General features: G+C 39.7%; 1 protein-coding gene across 4 annotated transcripts in view; it reads left to right on the top strand.

Annotated features, from left to right (window-relative positions):
* MOB2 (MOB kinase activator 2) overlaps nt 1-25,430 on the top strand; it is a 147,091-nt gene that overhangs the window by 82,023 nt on the left and 39,638 nt on the right. Inside the window, exon 2 of one of the 4 annotated variants that reach the window (XM_063117113.1) lies at nt 14,047-14,130. The exons of 2 other annotated variants lie outside the window; for them this stretch is intronic. In XM_063117113.1, the coding sequence (XP_062973183.1) occupies nt 14,047-14,130 (84 nt within the window). Of the gene's footprint in view, nt 1-13,896; nt 14,131-25,430 lie in introns of those variants that run through there. One more of the 4 variants, XM_063117112.1, reaches the window with a different exon arrangement.

Raw genomic sequence — 25,430 nt, 5'->3', positions numbered from 1 at the left:
CACAAAAATTATGTAGCCAAAGAAGTAGCAATATTTGAATTGAACTAATGAGTTTCAGCCTCCTTTCTCCCCACAAAATTGCCCCAATTTCAACCAAAAATTATTATTTGTCCAGCTCTAAAAATTAGAAATCTCATGTGCCAGCAGTGTAAATGCAATATCTGGCGGATGAGCACTGGATCACTTTAAGGTAGTCTCAGTTGGTTGTCAGCTAGTTGGGTTAGGCTGGTGAGGAGTAGTTCACTACTATTGTGAACTGTGACTTAGCAAAGTTCTACTTGGTTATCTTTGTGTCTAGCAATGCAGTGAAGTTTATACAGCAGAACTTTTAATACAATTTTGTCAGCTTCAAAAAACTGTATTTTAATACTGTGACAGATTAAACCAATAAAGAGCTCTTATAGTGCCCATCCCCCCTCCCATTTTTGGGCTGGCCATCTTGAGACCAAAATGAGGAAGGAAGAAGGCTTAAAACATGGGCAAAAAGCAATTCGTGGTTTGCAAGCTGTAATCTAGATTCAGTTTATAGCTCAGATGATGGCAGGAAACTGAGCAACATCAGGAAACCAAAATGCTCAGATGGAGAAGTTTAGGAGTGAAATTGCTATTGACACCGTCACTCAAATACTAATTTTGTATGCTTCTTTTCTAAGAAATACCACTATGATCAAGGCCTATTTCATACAATGGTTTCATAATCATACTTTATTAGAACAAGATTTTCCACTCACTTTCTTCCCTTCCCTTTCTCTCCTTGCTACAGTTTCCATTACATTTGAACCAGAAAAAATGATTTAATCTCAAGCTGTAGTCTAGAATTTGCAACCAGGATCCTGGTTATCTGAGATGAAACCACATGTAATGAGAAACTGGCTTATCAACCAGTTATACCATGTGAGCAAAGGGAGGAAGAAGTTTGTTTGAGGCTGGTTATCAGTCTAATAAATCATGGATTTCCTGAATAGACGGTCAGATGGAAGAAGTGCTACATTCATGCATAAAGATATCACTCCTTCGTGGCAAGTGAACCCACCTGTAACACCTCAGTAGCAGATCTGAGTTGCTATTATTATTATTATTATTATTATTATTATTATTATTATTATTATTATTATTTATTTATATAGCACCATCAATGTACATGGTGCTGTACAGATTGCAAAGATATGTTAATGAATAACACTTCTGTGGTCTTAACATGCTGAAATGTGCAAATCATATACATGATAGCAAGCATGTGGATGTCTTGGCAAAAATAGCCAAATACAAACGCAAAAACATAGTATACCAATGTATAGATACACACCTGGACAAAAATACAGGAATGATATGGGAGAATTTAGAAGTTATTAGATCTCTGAGCATGATCTCATAATGCAGTGTCACAACTAGAGATGTAAAATTTCTGGAAATTTTGAAGCCATGGGAAAACCCTGGTTCCCCCCCCCCCCCCCCAGTTTTTTTCAGGGGGAAACGGAAATTTTTGGAAAAATTGAAATAATGCAATATTAGCACATCTTACAGATTGAAAGTCACTTTGTTACTTTAGTAACATAAAATGTAATATTTCCAAGCTGGTTTGGCATAAAATTATTACATTTAGTATATTAAAAGTACAGTGTATTCAAACAATTATTATAAATTTAATTTACTATTTTACTCTTTTTACTTTTTTAGGGTAACAAATGGAGCTACAAGCTCCTGAACTGTAAGGAACCTCTTTGGTTTTGCCAGTTTTTGAGGTGCAGGCAAAAAAATCAATTTAAAAAATCAACAGAAGAAACCACCAACATTAGTAACAAAGAAAATTATGTTTCCGCTAGTCCTCCAGTGTCAAAACATAAAGCACCCATTCCCATTAAAGGAACTGAGAAAAAAGGGGGAACCAAGATTCAATGAATATGCATGAAATTTAATCAGACTCATTTTCTGACCTATAGTTATCACTATTAGTTTCAGTCTCTCCTTCAATGGCAGTGCCCCCTAGAGACAGAAATGCATCTTGCTCTTATATTTGAGAGTTGTAGTCTCAGTTTGCAACCTAGGACTTGCTTGTCCTGGTGCACAGACATTGTAATAATCTGATACTGTACAGATTTTAGAAATCATTTGGAGACGCAAATATCTGAACACCTTGTCTTAAACATTTTATTCATCATGCTAAAATAAAACATCCCGTAATCCATTTTTTCATTTTTTTTCATTTTTTCCAGTTTTTCGGGGGAAAAACCAAAAAATGCTTCAGAAAAAAATGGAAAAAAAGGTTTTTCTGAATTTTTCCAGATCTTTTCCGGGCCTACACATCTCTAGTCACAACTGAAATTAATGTGATTTCAAAGTGTATCAAAGGAAAAGGGTTATAAAAAACCAAGGAACTGAATTTCTACTATATAGACAGACAGTATTTGGTAACTGATGTTTTGTTGTTTTATGCCTGTTCTAGATATACAGTAAGTATGTGCAATGTTTTTAAGAATTTATTGTTTAAAGATGTACTTACTGAGTTTATACTGGAACCTGGATGGTAAGGGGTAAATGCTAGAGAGATGGAGAGTGAGGGCCTTGCTAGACCCTGCCGGATAAGCCGGCAGGGAGGCGGGGCGACGGCGCGCTAACTTTAGCGCGCGCTCCCCCGCCTCCTAGATGGCCGACGCGCAGGGACTACGGAAGCCCTGCAGCGTCGGCCATTTTTTTTGTTTTGTTAAAGGGGCCACGTGCTCCCCGAAGACTGCGGACAAGTTAGGAGCCTTTTTTTAAAATTAAGCCCCCCACCCTTTTTAAAATTAAGCCCCCTGCCCACTCTTTCCCTGCCCTCCCTCCCTGTCCCGTTCCGTCCCGTGTCGCCCTTCGCCATCTCCCTCTCCTGCCGGTCCGGCCTCCCCCCATGTCCCCCCCGGATTCCCCCCCGGCCCAATGGGCACAGCGCTGAGCGCTGTGCACAGTCCGTGGCTTTTCCCGGCTACTCGCGAGTAAGCGAGTAGCCGCAAAAAGCCACGGACCTTGCTAGACGTTCTGCAGCCCCGGCCTCAGGCCAGGGCTGCGGAAAAAGCGTGCCATAAGCGACTTCGCTTATGGCGCGTTAGGGGAGGCTTTAGTGTGGCCTGGGCCTGGATTCCCCTGTGCGTCATGTGGATGCACAGCAGGGAAACCGGGCCTCAAAGCGTGCTAACGCCTCGTCTAGCAAGGCCCTCCGTGACCCCGATGTGAGGTGAGTGCTGATTGGCTGGTGTGTCGATGGTCTGGATTGGCTGCTGGCATGCGTGTGGGAAAACCTAGATGAGTGTGTCTGTGTGTGAAGTGCTGTGTGTGAGATAATTTGGTTTTGGGTCTGTCAGAGATAGGAAGGGTCTAGGATAGTGTCGGATCTATGTGATTTGTTGTTTTGGGGGAGTAGATAGAGGGAGGAATGATAGTGTGGCCTAGAGGGTAGAGTAGGCAGGGTTGAAACTAAGGCATTTTTTAAACCATTTAAAGAAACTGTACCTGAACCATTACATTTTGTGCCTGAGGAAACAGTTACGCATTTACAACTGCAATACCTTACTACTTGTTAATAAATCTTCTTTTGTTTCACTCTAGTGTGGTTTATGAGGTACCTAAGGAGGGGTACAGGTTAATGGTGGCAGCAGAAGGGAAGGTGAGAGGAAAGGGGGCTGGGCTGCTATGAGGCCAGACAAGGGTGGCGAGTCACAGAGTCAAGAGTGCAGCATTCTGAGGAACCACCCCAGGGGTGGGTTCCTTTGATTTAAAGGAGAAATAAAGGAGTTCCTAGGGGGTGGATCTCACAGTGACATCCCTACATTGGTATTCATCTTTCTTGACAAGTAAGTATGAGTTTGAGAGAATTCATGGAAGGATTTCAGCAACAAGGTTTTAACATCTACTTGTCAAGAAAATGGGATGAAGAGCCAGATATAAGAGCTAGTGGCTGTAAGTAAAAGTTGGACAACATCTACTCATAGGAAAGCAGACTCTTATGACACCAATTAAATGCTGCATTTGCTTTCAAAGATTTACTGTTCCTTAGAAGTTGTTCAGGGCATGTTTTGACATGTTCTATTACATTTTATATGTTTCAGTTTTCTATTCATTGTTCAAGTGCACTCTAACTTGCTCTGAATCTTTTACATAAGGCGGTATAACAGATCTAAAATACAAATAAATTCAAATTGAAAATATACGGCTTTTGATTCATCCAGAATAAATTCCATGTCATCTTTAAATTCTGTGTTTAAAGGAGGTCATAGTAAAGTAAAGGAGGCGAAATTTGCATATTCAGTGCCCTGCCACAGCTTGTTGTGTCTTGAGAATCTGGGCGGCAGGGGTTGTGCGAGGGTTAAACCCATGGTTAATAATCATGGTGTGTTGTTGGGTTATGCGAAAAGCCACAACCAGGCATTGTTTTGCTTTTCTTTTTTTAATCGATTTTTCATATCCAAATACAAGTGCGTTCATGAATGCTGCCTACAACTCTTTCAAATGTTGTTAGTGTTAGGTCTTCAATCCATTGCATTATAGGCAGTGAGATCTTATCTTTCCTATGCTGTGTTTTGCAATCAAGAGGGTGCGAAAAATAATTTCACGCTGACATTCCCAGAAGCAGGTACAAAATTTAAGAGAACATGTAAATCAGAAAATATTAAAGAGCTTTCCAGTACAAAGTTTATCCATCTGAATGGCATCTTCCCAAAAAGAGGCAACTCTTGGGCATTTTCAAAACGTATGATTTTTTTTTAATTTATTTATTTAAAAACACAAAATAAACATCTTACAGAAAAGAAACAACAACACAACATACTACATACATTTTGAATAAATGTTGAATACATATATAAGATAAATATTAACTATAACCTATCCTATCATTACATATATAATCATTCTAAACATATAAGTGCACCCTCCACCTCGGGATCTATTCCTGCTTCCAAAATCTCATACTTTCTTCCGCTGGCAGTTTCCCACTTCCCTTAGTAAACACAAATATTAGGAACTGTTTCCAGATTCCTTCAAACTCATTTATTTTAGTTATACCTTTCCTCCACTTGATATTACAAGTCAATTTATCATTAATAGCTATATCCCAAACTTCTCTATACCACTCTTCAATAGAATATTCCCCCTGAATCTTCCAGTTCCTAGCTATCATCAATCGTACTGCAGTCAGCAAACTCGATATCAATTCTTTAATTTCTTTTCCACATTTTAAATCTTCAAATAGTGACAGTAATGCAATCTTTGGTGTTTGTTCTATTTTCATTCCCACTATTTCTTCAATTTCCAAAAACACCATCTTCCATAATCTTTGTACATATTTGCATTCCCACCACATATGTAAATATGTTCCTTTTTCCCCACAACCTCTCCAACAATTTGCTGAATGCTGCTCATTTATCTTATTCAATCTAATCGGGGTTAGGTACCACCTCCACAAAAATTTGAAGTAATTCTCTTTTATTCTCACTGGCATACTTCTCAACACTCTTTGTTTCCACAGTCCCTCCCAGTTCTGTCGCCCTATTTGTACCTTCAAATCTGTCTCCCATACCATTTTCCCTGAGCTACAATATTTTATATATTTCGCTCATTAACCCTTTTAAGACTATACTTCCTCCTTTCCCTTTTTCCTTATTTACTATTAACTCTTCAAACTTCGTCATTTGTCTACAAACTCTATTATCTTTAATCCACTTTTTATTCCATTGTTCTAATTGCCCATACTCCAACCAAGATAATTTTTTCTCCTTTAATCAAAACGTATGAATAAAAGAAGCATTATCTGTATGGAACCTCCAACAATTATCTGAGTTAGACAATCCTTTGTTAAAGAGACAACCAGGCATTCAAAATGGCTGCCCAGGCACACTGGCATATGTTGCAGCTGCCGTGGCTGTTCAATTGTGCAAAGCGGTCCATCGTCTCTGGCCTCCTAGATTGCATCTATGATAGGTAACTGGACAGTAGTATTGCAATTATGTTAAGTCATGCAATCTAGACTGACTGAACTTGTCAGGAACCTTTATGGATTAGCATTTCTCTCAGCATGATTGTTCCTTCGCGATTGAGTTGCAATATGATCTTATATTTTTATATGGCAAAAGGTAGATGAGTGTCTGATCTTCGTTCATTGGTTGGTTCTAGTCTATTAACCCTCAATTGTCATATGTTAATACCAAGTGCTTATTTTTCCTTTGGAATATCTAAAATCATTTGTATTAACTAGACCTTCTCTATTTACAACTCAAAATGAAACCCACCTTAGGAAATCCCTTCAGGCAAAATGAAGTTCAATATATGTGTGGGTTGTTGTTTTTTATAGTGCCAGTTGCTCCGAAGAATGGGTTATCTCCATCTTCCTATGTGTGTAGCTGAAATTCAGAAATCATGGTCTTTGAAAAAATCAAAGTAACTTTGAGCTACTAATGGAACTGAAAAAATGGTGAGAATGAGGTTCAACTATATGTCAGGCTTGATGGTTGAGTCGTGAAATTGCAAGCCTGAGCACTTCGAAATTGACTGTTCTGTATTGCTAACCTTTCTGGCATGCATTAGTGGTAAGTAGGTCACTGGATGAGGTTCTTAAACCTTTTCTATAGCTTTCTGCTTGCCTTGCAGACATGTCGACACATGGAGACTGTACAAACAGGTTTTACCTTGTGGAAATGAAGTTATCCTTCCCCAAGTTAGTATGTGATGATGCAACCAGGATAAAAGAGGCATGTGGTACTTCTCTCCCCACCCACCCCCAAACTGTAGAGAACCTATATTTTATTTCTGAAGGATCTACTGTTAATGAGATAAATCTTGTAGTTATGAAGAAATAATAAGTAGAGGTCTGGATAGAAAATTATCTGGAATGACAGGCAGAAGTACTTGAGCAGTTCCACTGGACTTCAATAAAATTCTCCAGACCATCAGTCTGAGTCTGGGCCAGTATATGCAACAGGTGCACTTGCTGGATACTACTGTAAAATTACATAATGGACATATACGCCCCAACATACGTCAGAAACCTGATGATCACTACTCATATCTACATGCTTCCAGCTTCCACCCAGCCCAGAATCCATTGTCTATAGCCAAGCCCTAATGTGCATTTGTTCTGACTCATTCGAAGGACTCACAACGCTTTATGTCAGGCATTTCTTAGAGTATAGCACCCACCCAATGAAGTAAAAAACAACAGATCAAGAAGGATAGGCTGGTATCCTGGACAATCACTACAGAACAGACTTAGAATAAAAAGTGAAAGGATATCACTTATTGTTACCTATGTATTCCCTGAAAATCCACTCCAACATAGCATCAAAGATTTGGAGCCCCCACCTTTTGCTTACAAACAGCCCTCTAATATGAAACAGCTGCTTACCAGCAACAACGGATCCTGTAACAAGCCTAGCTACCAACTGTGTCAAGTCAAGCAACACTACTGCAGTACCTAATGATAGTCACAACATCAAGTGTGCATTCACCTGTTCATCTTTTAATATGACATATGCTATCATCTGCCAGAAATGCCCATCTGCATTTTATATAGAATAAACAGGCCAATCTGTACAGAAAAGAATTCGTGGGCACAAATCAGAAATGGTAGTACTCAAAAGGGAGAGTCCAATGTGAAACGGCTGAATTACAGTTCAACATGACGATTATTTTTATTAATTTTGGTCTGAATAGGGACAGTGGTTTCCTAGGCCACTGCACATGTTATTGTGATTATTTATTTTAATTACTTATATACCACGATAACATAAGATGGATAGATAAGTCTAATTTCTGGTTCATATTTGTTTTGCATGTGTTCAGTATGTCCATTCTGTCCCATTTGTGCATCAGTCTGTGCATTTAAACATACCCACTCACAAATTTACATGTAAAATGAATGCATTTACCATAAAATACACATTTCTAAATGTAAAAACTGCACCACAAAGTTCAGAGAAGTGCACAATCTGAAGGATCACTGTGTTCCAATCCACATATTAGTGTAAAGATGTAGACCAATAAAAATCTTTTAGCAATCCTAACCTTACTGTTCCTGTTGCCACCTTTTTATGGGGATACTTTCTGAGGAAACGGAGATATTTTCTGGTGAAACAGGGAACAAATACCCACACGTGTGCTCATACACACACACACACACACACAGAGAGAGAGAGAGAGAGAGAGAGAAACATGGGTGCTTGGCAGTTTTACACCAGTAGTACTACTTCAAGCATTCAATATTTTCAGCATTTCACAGAGCACAACATTGCAGCTATGCAAGCCAGAAAAATACAGTAAATTCTCCCTCTTAATTGACATTAGATATCTAAGCTCTTGGCTACTTTCTTTATCAATTTTGTGTTTGGTATTGCCATGTGACAGTTGAAACAGTAGTTGTGTTGTAAAATGTAAAGTGGAAGGGTTATGTTTGATGAAGTGAGTTGTTTAGGCTATTGGGCAGTATAAAATGTAATAAATAAATAGTTGACACTGCATTAATTGAAACCTGGAGAATCATCTTATCCAAATTTTTAGAAACTTTTGAATCCTTTATATGAAACTTGGTGTCTAATTGTTGTTGTTGTTGTTGTTTATTCGTTCAATCATTTCCGACTCTTCGTGACTTCATGGACCAGCCCACGCCAGAGCTTTCTGTTGGCTGTCGCCACCCCTAGCTCCCCCAAGGTCAAGTCTGTCACCTCCAGAATATCATCCATCCATCTTGCCCTTGGTCGGCCCCTCTTCCTTTTGCCTTCCACTTTCCCTAGCATCAGCCTCTTCTCCAGGGTATCCTGTCTTCTCATTATGTGGCCAAAGTACTTCAGTTTTGCCTTTAATGCCGTTCCCTCAAGTGAGCAGTCTGGCTTTATTTCCTGGAGTATGGACTGGTTTGATCTTCTTGCAGTCCAAGGCACTCTCAGAATTTTCCTCCAACACCACAGTTCAAAAGCATCTATCTTCCTTCGCTCAGTTTTTCCTTATGGTGCAGCTCTCGCAGCCATAGGTTACTATGGGGAATACCATTGCTTTAACTATGCGGACCTTTGTTGTCAATGTGGTGTCTCTGCTCTTAACTATTTTATCAAGATTTGTCATTGCTCTCCTCCCAAGAAGGAAATGTCTTCTGATTTCCTGGCTGCAGTTAGCGTCTGCAGTAATCTTTGCGCCCAGAAATACAAAGTCTGTCACTGCCTCCACGTTTTCTCCCTCTATTTGCCAGTTATCAATCAAGCTGGTTGCCATAATCTTGGTTTTTTTGAGGTTTAACTGCAACCCGGCTTTTGCACTTTCTTCTTTCACCTTTGTCATAAGGCTCCTCAGCTCCTCCTCGCTTAGGGTTCTGGAAAAACTGATTTCAGTGCTTTGGGTTACCATTTTTGGTAGAGCAGTGTATGTTCAAATTCAAAAGTGAAGCTGAAAAGTATTTTAAAAAATAATCTTGAATTAAAATTACACCAATAATCATGTGTTAAATGTTGTTCTAGGTGGTAAAAAAATAACCATCACACAACTTGTTTACCTTTGAGTACTTTAGCAAGGGGTAGGCAACTTTTGGGGGCCCATTAGAACATTTGACATTTTGAAAAAGCATCCTGGTCCTGGGTGCCAACACAAATTGCTGTGAGGGCATGGCCATCACAGAAAGCTGAGAGAATGCCCCCTTTTCTCTCTCTCTCTCTGTGTGTGTGTGTGTGTGTGAGAGAGAGAGAGAGAGAGAGAGAGAAGGGGGGATGACTTTCTTTTGTTCCCTGGCTGCTTTCTTTGGATTCTATCCTTATCTGCCTCTGGCTTCTTATCTGTCTCACTGGCTCCCTCTGGCTGCTGTTTTGACTCTGGGACTGTTCTCACAACACAACACCCACCCACCCACACCCGTGTTATTTAACTGCTGAGTAGAGATAGCGTATTCAGAATGGTGGACTCCCCCCCCCCCCACGCCAACGCGCACACACACACGCCATAGCCTTGAGTTATTTAAATAGAAGAAAAATGGATCTGTGTTGGGATGCTGGACCATACGTAACCTTGAGAGCTGATCAGATGGAAACAGGTGGCAAGGCCTCCTGAATTGTGACATGGGATGGGTAAGAATTTCGTTTAGTTTGCATTTTGACATGAATTTAACAAATATGCACTTGCAAAATCAAAATGTGAACTGGAATATATTAGTGAGAGAAATGTATCCAAAAATACTAAATAGGGGGAAACTAATTGCGAAAGAATGTGTATAATAGAATATTACTTCAGTCTTTTGACAGGGCAGACAATCTTCCCAGTAATTCTGTATGAAATGTTTTCACCTTTTGCTTGCTGCAAGCTGAAGCCTGCAGCTATTTTTTAAAGTGAGATCCCCTATTACAAGTTTAAGTAAGAATGTTCTTTTTAGCAGTTTCAAAACACTGGGCCAGCTTGGATAATCAAAACAAGCCCTTGTGGTTTGTTGTGACCCACAGTGTGTGCCAGGTGCAATTTGCATCAACACCACCAGCCATAGCTTATTGTGTTGTCCGAACCCAGGTGGCGTGACTTGGTGGAGGGTTTAACAACAATCAAATAACCCATGGGCTGTTGTCAAGTTATGCAAATTGTGCCTAGCATGTGATGCAGCTCACAACAAGCTACCATGCCTTGTTTAAGCCACAGTGGCTGTTTTGATTGTGCGATCTGGGTCATTCTCTCTAAAATATTTAGCATACCTGTTGGTCTGTAGCAAAAGCAGAAATTAGCAATATTGAGGCATTTCTTTATGTTAGGCTGGGATGTAGTATGATAAGCTGTAACTTAAGGTAAATGGCTTTTATACTAAAACACTGCAAACTTTTGTTTGTCTCCTGTATGTTTACCTATATTTCTAATCAGAAAACTGAACTCTGCCCTCTTTTAATTCTTGAGGTAGAGTGTTGTTGTTTTAAAATGTTTTTCCCCAAGCCTCCTGATATTAATATTCTCTCTGGTGCCTACTGAATACTTCATTTTTATGACCACCGAAAGAGGCAAATAAATAGCTAATTGAGCAACAGTTTGTAATAAAGTGGTTTTGTAAACTCTCAAAGTGCTGTTCATATTAATATTTCCCAGTAAATACACTTAGTGTTGAATGGGTCATTATTATTGATGGGAAGGAATTTAAACAAAGCTCTTGCTGTTTGGTATAGCAGTGCCTCTAAGCTGCATAGAAAGCCTTCCGTCATGTGTGCATGAGATGATTTCTCTGAATTCATGTATTGTTTATCTTTGGTAGCACTCATGCTATTGAAGCAAATTGGTAGTTTTCACTCTGAGCTTGTAACACTCATTTTTCTTGAGAATGTTCATTTATTGACCTGGTTTGCACGTAACTGCAAATTATGGGTTATTTAGGCCATGATTTGCTGTGCACCTGCACATCATGCTTTTAATCAACAACCCACAAACGATGCATTGAAGTGTGACATGCGTGTGAGCCCAGAGGATCATCATCATCATAATAGCCAAAATTTAAAACAAGGACACACTTCCCTAGAATAACATGGACACTGGAGAGAAAGGATGTCTTTTGAAGTGTGCAGTTTAATTTTCCAGAAAAGTTGGTTGACTATTTTGGTGCCTTCCTGCTTTAGACTTAAAGACAGTTTGGTATTGCTACTGGCTTGAAAATGGCACCTTTCTGTAAATGCACTCAGTGTATGAAATCACTCTTTATGGCATTGTGGTGCTTGATTGTCATGAGGACAGATGAGCATAAGACTTGAAATGGAAAATGACGCTTCTGTCACTTTCTGTTCAGCACATTGCCGTATAACGTTGTTAGACAAATCACACAACTGGGGTTGCCTCCTTGGCATCATTTGAAAATGAATGACATAGAACATCCCTATATCATATTTATATTAAGAACATTAGGAGGTGCCATATACTTGGAAAAATCTTCTGTCTGCGCACTTAAACACTATTTCTTTTTAACCAGTTTGCCCCCTTTGGAAGCACTAGATTTGCGCTACACATTTCTCAAATCTTAGACTGCCCATGTTTGCTTCACCACTGATTACTTCTCTAGGCAAGTATTCTCAGTACCATTGCTTTTTTGCAACTTGTATTGCACTGCAAAAATAAAAGTTATAATGTCACTACTTAATGGCTGTGTTCAGATAACACTTCAGTCAATGGTGGGGGGAGTAGTCAACTCCCCACACAACATGTTCCTATACAACTGAGGGTGGTTGGAGCTGGCGTTGAGTGGATTAATAGTCAACCCAGCATTTGATTGACACAGCCGCCGCCCCTCTCCCTACCCTCCCTCCTCCCTCAGTCCTCCAGGTGCTATCCCAGCAGCCTCTGCAAGTTGTGCCAGGTCGGTTTTGGCTGCTCTTGCTTGGGAACAATGTAGCCAGGTAAAATAGTCAACTCAACAGGTCAAAACACTCCACTGGCTCAGTTCAGACAACACAATAACCACCAGTTGTGCGACTAGTCAACTCTTCAGCCGGTTGTGTTTCTCTGGTGTTTTTTTTGACGAAAAAGTCAACTGTGGGGTGGTTTTTGTCCAACCAACGACACAACTACCAACAGTTGCCCATTCAACTCATGGTTGATACTAAAACCACCGGGTGGTTATTGTGTTGTCTGAACTGAGCCAATATTGTGCTGCTCTGAATAAGAGTGAGAAAAGTGCTACACATCTACTCCTATTTGAGGAAAACTGGCAGTTTCCAAAACCATCCCCAGCCTTGCTCCATTGCTGATTCCCTGGCATGCTTGAAATTGAGGTAACTAACTAATGGTAACCAAGTATTCACTTAGCCTAAGGCTAGTGGTGGTGGTGCTGGAATACAAAGGCACATTTCTAATATTGGTTCCAGTGGTAAACCAATTAAGTACTAGTACAAATGGAGCCACAATATTTGAGGAAGCCATGTGCTGTTTGGTTTGTACTGATACATGTAGATTACTATCTTGCCCCCTTATATACCCTGATTAGTTAAATCAGATATCTATGAGGTACCACTTTTTCCAGCATTATTAATGTTTTAAGAAAGGGTGAAGGCCATGAAATTTGGCATGTAGCGTTTGGGATAGTACTGCAGCTTCTGGATGAATGTGAGGTGGGCATGATTCTAAAAAGCGAAGTATTTATAAGTTAAATTGGATTTATTTAGCTTAGTTGTTAATTTCATTATCTGATTGGTTTTCTCAGTCATGAAGGATGATTCCATATAGAGTAGCTGATTTAGGGATGGGGCGGAGATTGTGTGAGAGAGTTTGTGCCCATAAATTGATTCTGGTCACATCTGTATTATTAGTATAGATAGACTTGAAGGGGAATATTTACAATGGATTTTGGCTGACGTTCTTGCCGTGATCATTATGACAACACTATTGCCTGCTTTGTCATACCTCTTGACAATATTGGTTATCCATTATAGTATTTGACTTAGTGAATGGAAATACTTAACTAAAGCTGCAATCTTCATTGAGTTAATATCCTGCTTGGTGACATGCATGTGTACAAAGTGAAAGTTTGCTGGATGTGTGTTCTGCCCTGTTTTTTTTAAATACTCCACAGATCACAGGGGATTTAAGTGTAAAAGAGCTGCCTCTTCTCCTCTGTTCATGTAGTATCTCCGTAACACTGTTCTGCAAACAGGGTGCTTGAAAGAAGCTTGCTTATCCCCCCACACTACTTCTCTTGTCCTGTTGCTCAGCCGGCGCCAGTCTGAAAAGGCCAATTCAAATGCTTCCTTATTGGCATTGGCTCCTCAAGCTTGGCTTTTACTTAGGGTTTGTAGAAAGGAGCAGCTGTTTGTCTTTTCCAGTCGAGGTTTGTGTGTGTGTGTGTGTGTGTGTGTGTGTTTCCTTTGCTACTCCCTCATTGGCTGAGGGAAGGAGGGAGGGAGGTTTAGAGTGAAGTAAGCTGTGTAAACTCTGTGAATGTGGTTGGACTAGTTTTTTGAGGAGGGAAGAAGAGAGATCTGGTAAAGCGACGCGAGTCTGTACTGGCACTTCCCAATTTCCCCCCCTTTTCCCCTCACGTTCTCTCTTTCTCTCTCTCTCTAACATGGTTGGGGATCATTGTAACCTCAGCGGCGAAAGACCTGTACTTTCTCAAACTTCCAAAACTGGATTAAGCTGCAAAATGGTTCTACAGGCAGTTGGCAAAGTATTAAGGTAACAACTTCTACAAATCTATCTTCTTGATGTGACGGTTAGGAGAGGAAGCATTCTTGTTTTGAAACATGTTTGGCTGTTAATCCTCTTGGGGTGCAATCTGACCCTTGTAGAGATCAAATGCGAAGCTAGCACTCTTGAGGAAATAAGTATGCAACTTCACATTAAGTAGAGTGATACGTTTAGGAGGACTTCAGAAAACTTACTGGGCTTCAGTAAGTGGCTTGGTTCAATCCAGTATACTCTCTGGTGTTTTTTTTCTATTCCTTTAAAATTCAGAATCAAAAGAGCAACATGTGTAGAACTTATCCTTCATGTACACCTGTGCTTGAACACCTTTGTTCTAAACATTACTAGACTTAAATTGAAGAAAAATAAACTTCATGCACGTAGGGTGACTTAACTAAGACTCTCAGTCCTATGCACACTTTGGAGTAAGCCCCATTGAACACAGTGTATGTCTTATTTTTGAGTGAAGGTGCACAGGATTGCACAGACATTTTGTCTAAGCATCTGTCCCACAATTATTGTATTAGATCACAGAGGTTTAATCAGGCTGTTGGTTTAGAGTTTGTGCACATAAGAATTTTCATTAGGCAAAAAAGCTGAAGATTCTAAAGCATGTTAAAAGCATCATGTAATGATTCATACGAAAGAATGACTTAATACTGAGCTGTGAGGTAGAGACAGCTTTCTGACTGGAAGAAATACTGTTGTGCCTACAAAGAAACTTTTCCACAGTCATAAAATGGGAAATAACTTTTAGCAGTAGTAATTTTTATTTAAATCCAGTACTAACACTTACTTCTAACACAACTTGTTTTGGCCAAACTTTGGAGCAGTTTGTCAACATTGTCCAACTCTTCCTTTCATGTAGTTTATGTCTGCTCTGATATCAGTACATGCTAGGAAGGTGAATCTTTAAGGTGTAGGTCTAGATTTCTTAAAAGGCTTGCAACTGGTAAAGAATTTTATTATCTGAGATCTATTGCATAAAATGTTTAGGTTGTTGTTTTTAAAGACTACCAAGCACCTTTTAATTGTATTTAGATTTGGTTTAGTTATTAAAATATTATCTCACAGTACCACAAGTTCTTCCCTTTCTCCATTCCAACTTGGTCCCATTTTTGTTTAATACTTTCAAGTGGACCTGTAGAGAAATTTAATGGTACCAACTATGAAAGTTTTGTATGTGTAGTTCTAAATCACTATTGGCAACATCACATGGCTTGAAAAGCTGAATACACACACTTTTGTATTGTAGATAACTTTGAAAGTTTCTATAAACTTTCTTCTCCTTCTCTTCCATCAGCCCTTCCCACCTGCCCACAATGCATTGTCCATGAAAAGGACATGGATATTTTCTTCTTCCATGTCCATAGGTAGATAGATTTGTAATGACAGCATTGCTTTTGATATTTAAAGTGACCAATTCTGACTACGCTATGTCTGTGACTTGGCTAGAGGAGAAAACTGTAAACTAGCCGATTCGCAATGGCAATATAGGTTGTGAGTAAAACACTAATGATATGGTACATGAATGCGATCGCCTCACATATAATGACTGCTTTTTGGGGTGGAGTTGTGGCTTGTCTGACGGCGTGGGCTGCCAACGCTTGCTAGATCAAACTGCAATTAACACACAAGGAAAGAGTGATGTCACCATGCAGTTATTTTATCATTCTTGACTGCTGGTCTGGTCTGAATTGTGCATATGTGCTACAGGTTAAATAACCTTGAGTAAGTCACTTTTAGGATATTACAGAATTAAGATGTGCTTGGTTCTCCCCTTTCTTTTAATGAAAACTCCGACTGAACATATTTGGGGCATTCAGTACTCTGGGGTATATAAGGATATGACAATTTATGGAAGGGACAAACCTCAGATATGTGCACTGCAGCGGAGGGCAAGAATTGGGCTAAGTTTGTGCTACAATTCTACAAAAGCACTGAAAACACTCAATTCAGATTCCCGTATACAAATTTCATATCTCATTTTAAAAGGTAACAAACCAAGCTTCTAACACTTACAGTTGGGAAGTTACATGTGAAAATATGTGGATCGTGCCTGGGGAAATCTCAAAAGTTCCTGAATAAGATTTCCAGTAGTTAACAGCAGAGCTTCAATGTATTGTAATAGTCTCTTGTCTCTCCACTTGGTTAGCAGGAATAGAATAAATTCTGCAGAACAAGAGATCTTATAAGCATGCTTTCTTAATATAATTAAGCTTTACTTGGTACAGAATTTGGTTAAACTTGGTACAGAATTTTGATTTTGTGTTTCTTTTCCCCTTGTGGCCCTGGGGAAGGGGATGATGAAATCAAAGAAGAATTGAGGGAAATTTCTTTAGTTTTTGTGGCTTTTCAATCAAGCATTGGAACTAATTAAAATCCACATTGAAAATGAGTTGCTCTGTATGTATTCAGGTACTTACCTAAGGTGCCAACAAGAAAGGAAATGCGCAATTAAATCTTTCCACATCTCTTTGCAATACCCTGTTCTGCATGCAATTATTCTTAGTCAGCAGGATTGATGATACATGAGTTTAATAGCTCTATTAGAGCAAATGGGCTATGACTGAAAAGGGTGAATAGAAGAGGAACACGAAAGAACAAGTAGTATAGACTGCTCGGAAAGAGTAAATAAATGATAGAGAAATTAAATGGTTTTTTGTGTGTGTGTATGTGAAGGATAATAAAGGCTGTGCTAAGAAGGCTGAAAATAAACTGTTGAATAACCTTTGTAAAGAGTAGGGAGGCTGCTTGTGGTAATTTCCAGGTGTCTAGGTTTTTTTGTCCTTTCAATTTGCTTAGCTTCAGGGAAGGCAGCTGGATGACTCTGAAGACCACAGAGCCTAAAATCAGTAGAACAGTAGCCCATTCATTGTGCCATAACTGGAATGAGCTGCCCTTGCTATAGTGTTTACTGAGAGAATTAGGGACTAGACACACCTGGCTTTCCCATTGGAATGTCTTTAACTTTATGAGGTAGCTTGTGTAAACTATCTCCATTTTCATAGTTAGCACCTCTGCTCTTCCTAACAACTTTTCAATTTATCCACCATTGAGTTGATTTCCTCTTTGTTCTTCCCTTTCCCCACTGACATTGTGTGTGTGGTCATGACTCCCCCTTTTATTCTTCAACTGCTTTGCTATTACTAGTCAAACACTGAAAAATGTAGTCTGATCTACGTTTACAAAATGTTGATTTGGCTTAGTACTCATTGTATTAAAGATTAAAAACATCTGTTTTCTATGCCTAAGTAGGCCGGATTCTCCACTTGAAATAAATTATACCAAGTTAACATCTTATATATTTATTCAATTATAAAGCTAATTCTGTTCTAGAAATTTATTAAGAACTACTGATATAGTAGACAAGTTGAGTAAGGATTATGAATAGGTACTGAGTATATATGCACCTCCATGAGAACTACAAACTTAATTTTTTGAAGGACACAACTTCTGCTTTCTTGAATTGTGTCTTCACACAATGGATTGCTAGGATACTTGTAAAAACACACACACACACCTGGCAATCCTCTGGTCACAATCAATGTTATAGTAATCTACTACAACTAATTGCAATTATATTCTAGAGAAACTAAATATTTTTATAATAAAAGTTCCATTCTTCCTTATCAAAGACAGTGTCCAACACTGCCACTCCACTTACCAACTGATGTCACTGTAGCATAAGCAACCACCAACACAACAGGTTTTCTGGGAAACTCATTGGGCCAACGTACACTGTTGACATTGCACTAGAGGTTGCTGATACTTCAATGGCATAAGCATTGGATACTGCCCCATCAGTTATATAATATTATTCGTAGATTAAAACTAGTTCTTAACAAGGTTTGGTTGGTGTTTACTCACTGATGAACCTATTTTTGATTTTTGTAAACCTAGACAAATCACTCAATCACTATTTTACCTACTCTGTAAACATTGCTAGAAAACAAATAATCTAGAAACTTGTTTAGATAGTGTTTAGAATGGAGTGGAGAGTAGTGGGTAAAAGGTAATTTGGGAGCGGTCTGAAATATTTTGGTCTTGTTAAGTTCTTTTCCCCAGTTTTCCGTTGGACTAAAATAGTTTAGTATGGAAAACATTTGGCGGAGAGCAAATTATTGTATGCAGCTGGAGTTCAGTGTCTTTTAATCTCTCCAAACTGATGTCTGACTGCCTCGTATTAGAAATACGTCAAGTAGTACTTGCCTCATTAGGACTTGGCAAAAAGTTGGTAGGAAGGCAACATTTACTGAAGCCTGTCTGGCAGAAATGTTTAAGCAAAGATTATGTAGTACAATGGTGCAAGATAAAGACTGTGTGTATATTCTGTGTTTAAAAGTAAAAAAAAAAAAAGGTCCAGAGTAACTTCAGAGTAATGCTTCAGAGTGCCCTGAAAAGAGAAAGGGGAAAAGAATTGTATGGTACACTGGAGTGCCAGTCCATGGCCTTAAGAAATCCTGCCCAAGAGCTCACTGTGCACATACTGGGCCAGTTGGCACGATCACCATGGGTTAAACAAGCCATGGTGCATGCCGGGTGCCATTTGCCTAATCGTTCACCCAGGCACAACTTGTCGTGTCAACCAAACCTGGGTGCAGGGGGAAACAATCCGCAAATGACTCAACAAGAACCCAGAGGTATAAACCAGGTCATTCAGTGACATTAGGTTTTTATAAAAACCTCCCTAGTTTTGGGAGCCAGATTAATACTGAGATGCCCATGTAGCTCAGAGTAAGCCTACTGAGTTCAATTGGACTTACTTCTGTGTAGACATGCATAGGATTGTTATGTTGAACCGCCCAGAGAGCTTCGGCTATTGGGCGGTATAAAAATGTAATAAATAAATAAATAAATAAATAAATGTTAGTATAACAGACAGATTCTGAGCAATACATAATTCAAACTTCAAATGTGCCAGCCTTCATTGAACCTTATTTAAGATTGTAGGCACCACTTCTTGACATCTCAGTATGAGATGAATAAGCAGCTTAACTTGTATACATTGATCAGGTTCTGACGTTCTTCCACAACACTGTTGTTCTTGAACTTTAAGTGTAATAAAATTTAATACATAAACAGCTCTATGGACCGTATCCAATAGTGTCTCATCAGTACCGTTAACGATGCTGACTAGCATAAACTAATGCTAGCACAATGTAACTAGCTCTTGCTTGCCCAATGGGAAAAGCAGAGATTTTCTGCCGAAATTCAACAGCACAGCAGCAAAAAAGGGGCATTGGTTTGTTTTTTACCACCATGCCGCTTGCATTGCAGCGACAATTTCTCACTTCTACCATTGTGCTAACAAGCACTAGTATTGGTTTATGCTTGGGCAATATTGCTAATACTGGAACATTGTGTTACCCAAGGTGTTACTTGGAAAGTAGGCATTATGAAAACTTTCCCTAATATAATAAATGTTAAATCAAGGAGATAACTTTCCAACTCAAAATGGTATTTTCCAGTAGGAGTTTTCTGTTGAGCAGATACAAGGTAAAAACAGGGTTCGGATGACATGATAACCAACCGTGGGTTAAATAAGCAATGATGGGTTAAATAGTCAACGGTTGATTGTCTGTCTGGACTTTTTCACACAATGGTTGGTTATTTGGTCGAAATAACCAATGCAAATAATCAGCGCTGTGCAAAGTTGACTATTTGAACCACCGTTGCTTATCATGTTGTGTGGTGGGCACCATTGACTATTTTGTGTTCCTGCAGAGTCGTAAGGCAAGAGCAACAGAAACCCTGCCGCTCTTGGCCAGCAGGGCACCATTGCCATTTGCCAGCATGCTCAAGCATCTCCCCTTCCTGGCTCCAATTGCAATTGCAGTCGGATCATGCATTCTCCTTTTTTTTAATATTCCAGGTCCTATTTTTGTGCAAAAACTGGACTGGGGACCTTACCAGTACTTCCCTGTAATTTTCCACATGTGTGTAAATGGGGCTTCCCATTTGCACACATCGGTAATGGTATTCAAAAACAATAAAAAGCAGGAAATGGGGGTGGGGCAAAAACAACCCCCTTGCCAAGGACTATGAGGGCCCCCAAAGTCTTAGGTAAGGAATTTATTTACACACACACACACACACAATTTCCCGCGTTGTTGTTGAACAAATGGGCTAATAACAAAAAAAAGAGTGGGAAATCAGGGGTGCAAAAGAGACACACAAACCCCGCCAAGGACTGGTGGCCCTCCACAGTCCATGGCAAGGGGGTCCTTTTTGGGCAACCCCCACTTTCCAGATGGAAATGCTTCATAGAGCGCCAGCGGCTCTCTATGAAGATCACTCCCATAAAGAACCTCTATTCGGTGGGAGGGCAGGGGATGAGCTAGTCAACACACAGTTTGTTACTAGTCAACTCACAGTTGATTATTATTATGTCGTGTGGGGAATACCCCCTAGAAAATCAACTGTGGAGTTGGCTGTTAACCCACCATTGACTATTGTGTTGTCCAAACACACCTCAAGTGTGGTCAGAGGTTGTAAAAGTTCCTCTGTATGCTTGAACATCATCAGTTCTGACAGTTTCAGCCTGCCTTTACATAAATACCTTAAACCTCTGCTATTGTATCCAGGTCTTATTGTTGATTGTATTGTTGACTATGATAAAACTAAAATCTTAGGATGAAGAAATACCGATGGCAGCTAGATAGACACCTACTTGACCAGGTCAATAAGTACAAATATCAAGGAGTGACATTTCAAGGTTCAGGATCCTGGTCCGATCATTTGAAAGCAACAGTCTTGATAGCTAATGCAACTGGCAATGCTACTCTTCGCTTTGCAGCAGGACCAGGTGGAAAGATGGTAGCCCCCTTAATAGAGCTATACAAAAGTAAATTACTCCCCCAGGTTTTATATGGAGCATCTGCCTGGGCCCATGCAGACATTACCTCATTGGAGTCAACACGACTCAGCACAAATTCTTACCCAGAGTACTTGGGGCACCTAGATCCACCTCCAAGGCCATTGTCCAATTAGAAACAGCTTGACATTCAGTGGGAATGCTTGTCCAAAAAGCAGCCATCTTCTTTTGGCTAAAGATAGTGTTCCAGCTGGTCTCACCCTTGGTTTTATAAGCATATGAAGATATGGGGAAAGACTCATGGGAAGACAAGATAAATAAATACTTTATTGCATATTAGCCAGGTAGGCCATTCACATACAAACAGAATAATTGCACACCAGCCGCCAACTCACTGCAGCTGAAAGAGTAATACAATCATTAGTAACATTAATAACATCGCAGACGGCCAGGTTGTCATATTTATGTTAACTATATTAACCAACATATGGTATCGACAGGATATAATTTGATCCTATAGGGTAGTCAGGAGCTTCCTCACCTCCAGCGCCCGATGTACAAACTTTGCAATCCTAAATGATATATAATTATCAGAGCCTAACAGAAGTATTTGAGTTGCCTTTTTGGGTGGCATATAGTTAAACCTAGGAATTAAAGGCTCAAGATATTGCTTCCTCAATTCCGCATACATTGGGCATTCGGCTAGAAAATGTGTTATATCCTCAATTTTGGGGCAGCCAGCTGGGCAGTCTGCTTTCACCCTAGGATGGGTTCTATAACGCGCCTTCACCTCCATCAACTGGAGTGAATTTAACCTGCACTGGGTGAATAACCATCTTAGCTCATATGAAGTAAGAGAGGTTAAATATAAAGATATCTTTCCCGGGGTAGTAATTATACTTTTGTATATTGTATTTGAGTGGCTCACTTCAACAACAGCTAGTGATGACTGGAGATCGCAGTCAAATAATCTCCTGGAGATCTCGTCTTTAGCCCCATCAAACCCCCTCATAAGGAGGTATGCTTGTGAATAAACCAGCTTGGAAACAGAGAGGCTCATCTTTTCTGCCCATGAATCTTTCCCCATATCATCATGAGTAGACAGCACCAGTGGTGAAGCCGAGTAGAACTTAATCTTTAGCCAGAAAAAGATTGCTGCCTTTAAAATAAGTGTTTGGATTGAGTGGCAGGCTGTTTCCAGACGGGCAATATCCCTAGAAGTAGACCTAGGGACCCAGAGTGCGCTAGTTAAAAAATTATATTGCTCTATCACCAGTGGAGTAGAAGGCTACATGATGTTGCCTTCCAGAAAGCAATGGCAGACACTGCTGGGAGTCATTCCAACATGATCTATAAAAGTATTATTACCTTTCCAGGGAAGGTCCTCTTGTACTTAATCTCTATCACCTCATATGAGCTGAGATGGCTTAGTGGAAAAGCTCGTTTCTGGACTGGGACATGTCAGTGGAGCTTCTGTGATCTCTGCTGATTGCCATGGTCCCCATTCCAAAAATGAGTGTTTCCACTCTTTCTGGATGCTTGAGATACGGCTAACTTCCTGTTAAGCTAGTGTAGAGTCTCTCTAGTGCATGGGCTGCATGAGATAATGCTCATAGATTGTAATACTTATTTCTGAGTTTAAATTTCAGTTCAAGCCTAATTTTTGAAAAACGGTATTGATGGAGCCCTATATCATACATTGATGGAGTGTATATATTGAGCCCTATATCATCTGGTGTGATTGCCTGAGGAAGGTTTTTCCTGATGCTTTCTGGTTAAAGCATCGTTCTCTTCAAGGTTTAACATCCAAATGTCAGTTTTATCCAGAGGGAATGTTTTTAATAAATGTCCTTTTTCTAATCCTATTAATTAAAGCAGCAGTCTGATCCTTAGCTTTGGATTTAACAAGGGTGTTTTCTTGTCTGTGAATGTCCCTCATAAGCTATTGATTGGGTTTGGACAATCACGACAGGGAAAGAAGCCATAGTGGTTTCATAGTGGCGTGTGGTTGCCATTTGCATAATGCAATGTGGCATGGGTTGGCGTGTTGTCCAAACTGGGCATTGCGTTGTATCTACCCTAAAATCCACAACATGCAGTAGAGGTTGTAGGGCAGGTATGAAGTCGCTGTGGACAATACGCCAACCCATGCTACATCACGGGGGATTATGCATGGGCAGGGTGAGAAGCCACGATAGCTACTTCTCCCATAGTGATCAGCGGAACACTGCCAATGTCTTCTAAAAGCTAGTGCTGAAGTAATTGTTAAACCAGTTTATTATAAATTATTAATTTGAGAGAGACTTTGGAATGAGACATTTTTTCTCCCTACAGTTCTCCAAAGACCTTGAGCAAAGCTGTTGTGTGGCGAAACATAAAGCTGCATTAAAACTATAGCGTTTATTATTATTATTATTATTATTATTATTTATTTATTTATATAGCACCATCAATGTACGTGGTGCTGTACAGAGTAAAACAGTAAATAGCAAGACTCTGCCGCATAGGCTTACATTCTAATAAAATCATAGTAAAACAATAAGGAGGGGAAGAGAATGCAAACAGGCACAGGGTAGGGTAAGCAGGCACAGGGTAGGGTAAAACTAACAGTATAAAGTCTGCACAACATCAAGTTTTAAAAGCTTTAGGAAAAAGAAATTTTTTTAGTTGAGCTTTAAAAGCTGCGATTGAAGTTGTAGTTCTCAAATGTTCTGGAAGAGCGTTCCAGGCGTAAGGGGCAGCAGAAGAAAATGGACGGAGCCGAGCAAGGGAAGTAGAGGCCCTTGGGCAGGCGAGAAACATGGCATCAGAGGAGCGAAGAGCACAAGCGGGGCAATAGTGTGAGATGAGAGAGGAGAGATAGGAAGGAGCTAGACCGTGAAAAGCTTTGAAGGTTAACAGGAGAAGTTTATATTGGAAGTTTATATTAGCTTTCAGCATAATAAATTGTGTTTTGAAATGTTTCTTAAGATGATGCTTATCTGCTTGTATTTATTGACACACTTGGTGGATGTGGTAGGCATCAATATCATATCCATAGAGGGGTTTCTTGAATGTATTTGCAGGAAGTGGAGAGTTCATCACCCTTGTTCCTAGTCTTTGTAGTCTGGCCATCACTGGATACACAGGGAAATGCAAGCTTGCTTGTACATACTTGGGAACAATTTCTAAGTGAAGAAATGCTTGCTGTTAACATTGCTGAAATTTCAGTTGGAGGACTGCATTAGAAGCAGATGCTAAAAGAGGGTGAAAAGTGAAAGATAGTTTATATTTTAGATTTTGCTACATTATCAAATAGTTGGGGGGTGAGTGAGTGAGGCTCTCTGTTTTCGTCAGTAACTCTTGGCCATTCCAGCAGCATTTTTGAACGACTTCTGTTGCTTCTCCAGAAACAAAATGTATTTAATTTGTCTGTGTGTTTATGAAGTAGATAAGCATACTTTAGCTTCTGTTTACCAACATGGAATTGATCATAATGGAACAACATTGTCCTGCCAGCCAACTTGCTGGTCAAACTCAGAACTAGGCAGAATTTCTGCTGTTGTTTTGTGTGCCAATCCACCAAGTTGATGATCAGCTTCAAGTGTAGGTGTTGTGTAGTAATAGCCTTTTGGTTTTATCCAGCAGTGGACTGAATTTTTACAGGCTATTAACAAGGCATTATGTGTGGAATATTATACACCCCTTACTGCAATAGCTTTTCATGCCTTAACTACTGTGCGCTCCAATCTGAGACAGAGAGAAAAGAGGCCACTGAGGCAGAATCCTATATTTTCAAGGAATAACTACGGGGTGAGCGAGACGAGATGCAGTGAACAGATGTAGAAAATGTCTGGTTTCTCCTCCACTCCCACAAAACAGAAACCAAATCTCTTCAACTCAGAGCACTTTTCATGCCTATATGGCTTTTCTGGCAGGACTAGGCAAGTTTTAGCTAAAGACAGCCCTCTTGTTGTTCCTCCCCTCCAGGGAACTTAAAACACAAATAAAAAGACTTGATTGATCTTGGCTGACACGTTGTGACATGTTGAAAAATATTTATCCCTCAGAAGAGCACTCAACTTCTTGGAATGGGTATTCTATGACTGTTTTATGAACTCAAAATCACAGGTGGTGATAGGTGAACATGGGCATTTTTTCTCTTGTTTTCTAATGTTCATCCTCATGAAATCAGTTTTGTAGATTTCTGAACTGTAAGAGTGTTTTCAAACTATGAACGTAAATGCACCTCTTATTCATGTGCCACTCTCTCCACTTGCTGAGAATTATTGATTGCAGCTTGTCCTTGGTGTCTGTACGTCCATTATACTGCATGTAATGCCTTAGACTAGTGAAAAAGTCAGAGCCAACATTGCACTTTTAGAAAGGGAGTTTGTTCCCATGGTGCCAAAATTGTTGTTTTATTTCTTAAAACAAAACAGAAATAAGTTAAATTATTTGGGAAATAAAACAGGCAAAATGTCTGAAACATATG

Source organism: Elgaria multicarinata, chromosome 2 (genome assembly GCF_023053635.1).
Source record: "Elgaria multicarinata webbii isolate HBS135686 ecotype San Diego chromosome 2, rElgMul1.1.pri, whole genome shotgun sequence".
Taxonomy (NCBI): domain Eukaryota; kingdom Metazoa; phylum Chordata; class Lepidosauria; order Squamata; family Anguidae; genus Elgaria; species Elgaria multicarinata.
The sequence above is the reverse complement of the archived record's forward strand: the minus strand, read 5'-3'. Positions and strand labels throughout refer to the sequence as shown.